This window comes from Atta colombica, unplaced genomic scaffold, assembly GCF_001594045.1.
Source record: "Atta colombica isolate Treedump-2 unplaced genomic scaffold, Acol1.0 scaffold63, whole genome shotgun sequence".
NCBI classification, from domain to species: domain Eukaryota; kingdom Metazoa; phylum Arthropoda; class Insecta; order Hymenoptera; family Formicidae; genus Atta; species Atta colombica.
The window spans coordinates 154,775-155,031 of NW_017259554.1; the positions used below are offsets into that span (position 1 = coordinate 154,775).

Genomic DNA, 257 nt, shown 5'->3' on the forward strand with positions numbered 1-257 from the left:
ATTAAATGAGAGCTGGGATCCAGATGTGAGAGATGATATGGAAATGATGCTTAACAAAATAGTTCCTGAAGGTTTGGAGTACAGGCATAGCTGCGAAGGACCTGATGATATGGTAAGTATAATGTTTCTGAAAATATTTCTTTTAAAAAGTAATATATTTTCAAAGTCATTACTGAATGAATAATCTTGTATAAATCAAAATTTGTTATAAGAAGTAACCCCACTATACCATATATATATATATATATATATATATA

At 28.0% G+C, this 257-nt stretch overlaps 1 protein-coding gene across 1 annotated transcript in view; it reads left to right on the top strand.

The window, feature by feature from the left end:
• LOC108692171 (UPF0047 protein YjbQ) overlaps positions 1–257 on the top strand; it is a 1,621-nt gene that overhangs the window by 516 nt on the left and 848 nt on the right. The window contains exon 2 of the mRNA XM_018200328.1: positions 1–112. This exon is cut by the window's left edge and continues 12 nt beyond it. Within this exon, the coding sequence (XP_018055817.1) occupies positions 1–112 (112 nt within the window). The remainder of the gene's footprint in view (positions 113–257) is intronic.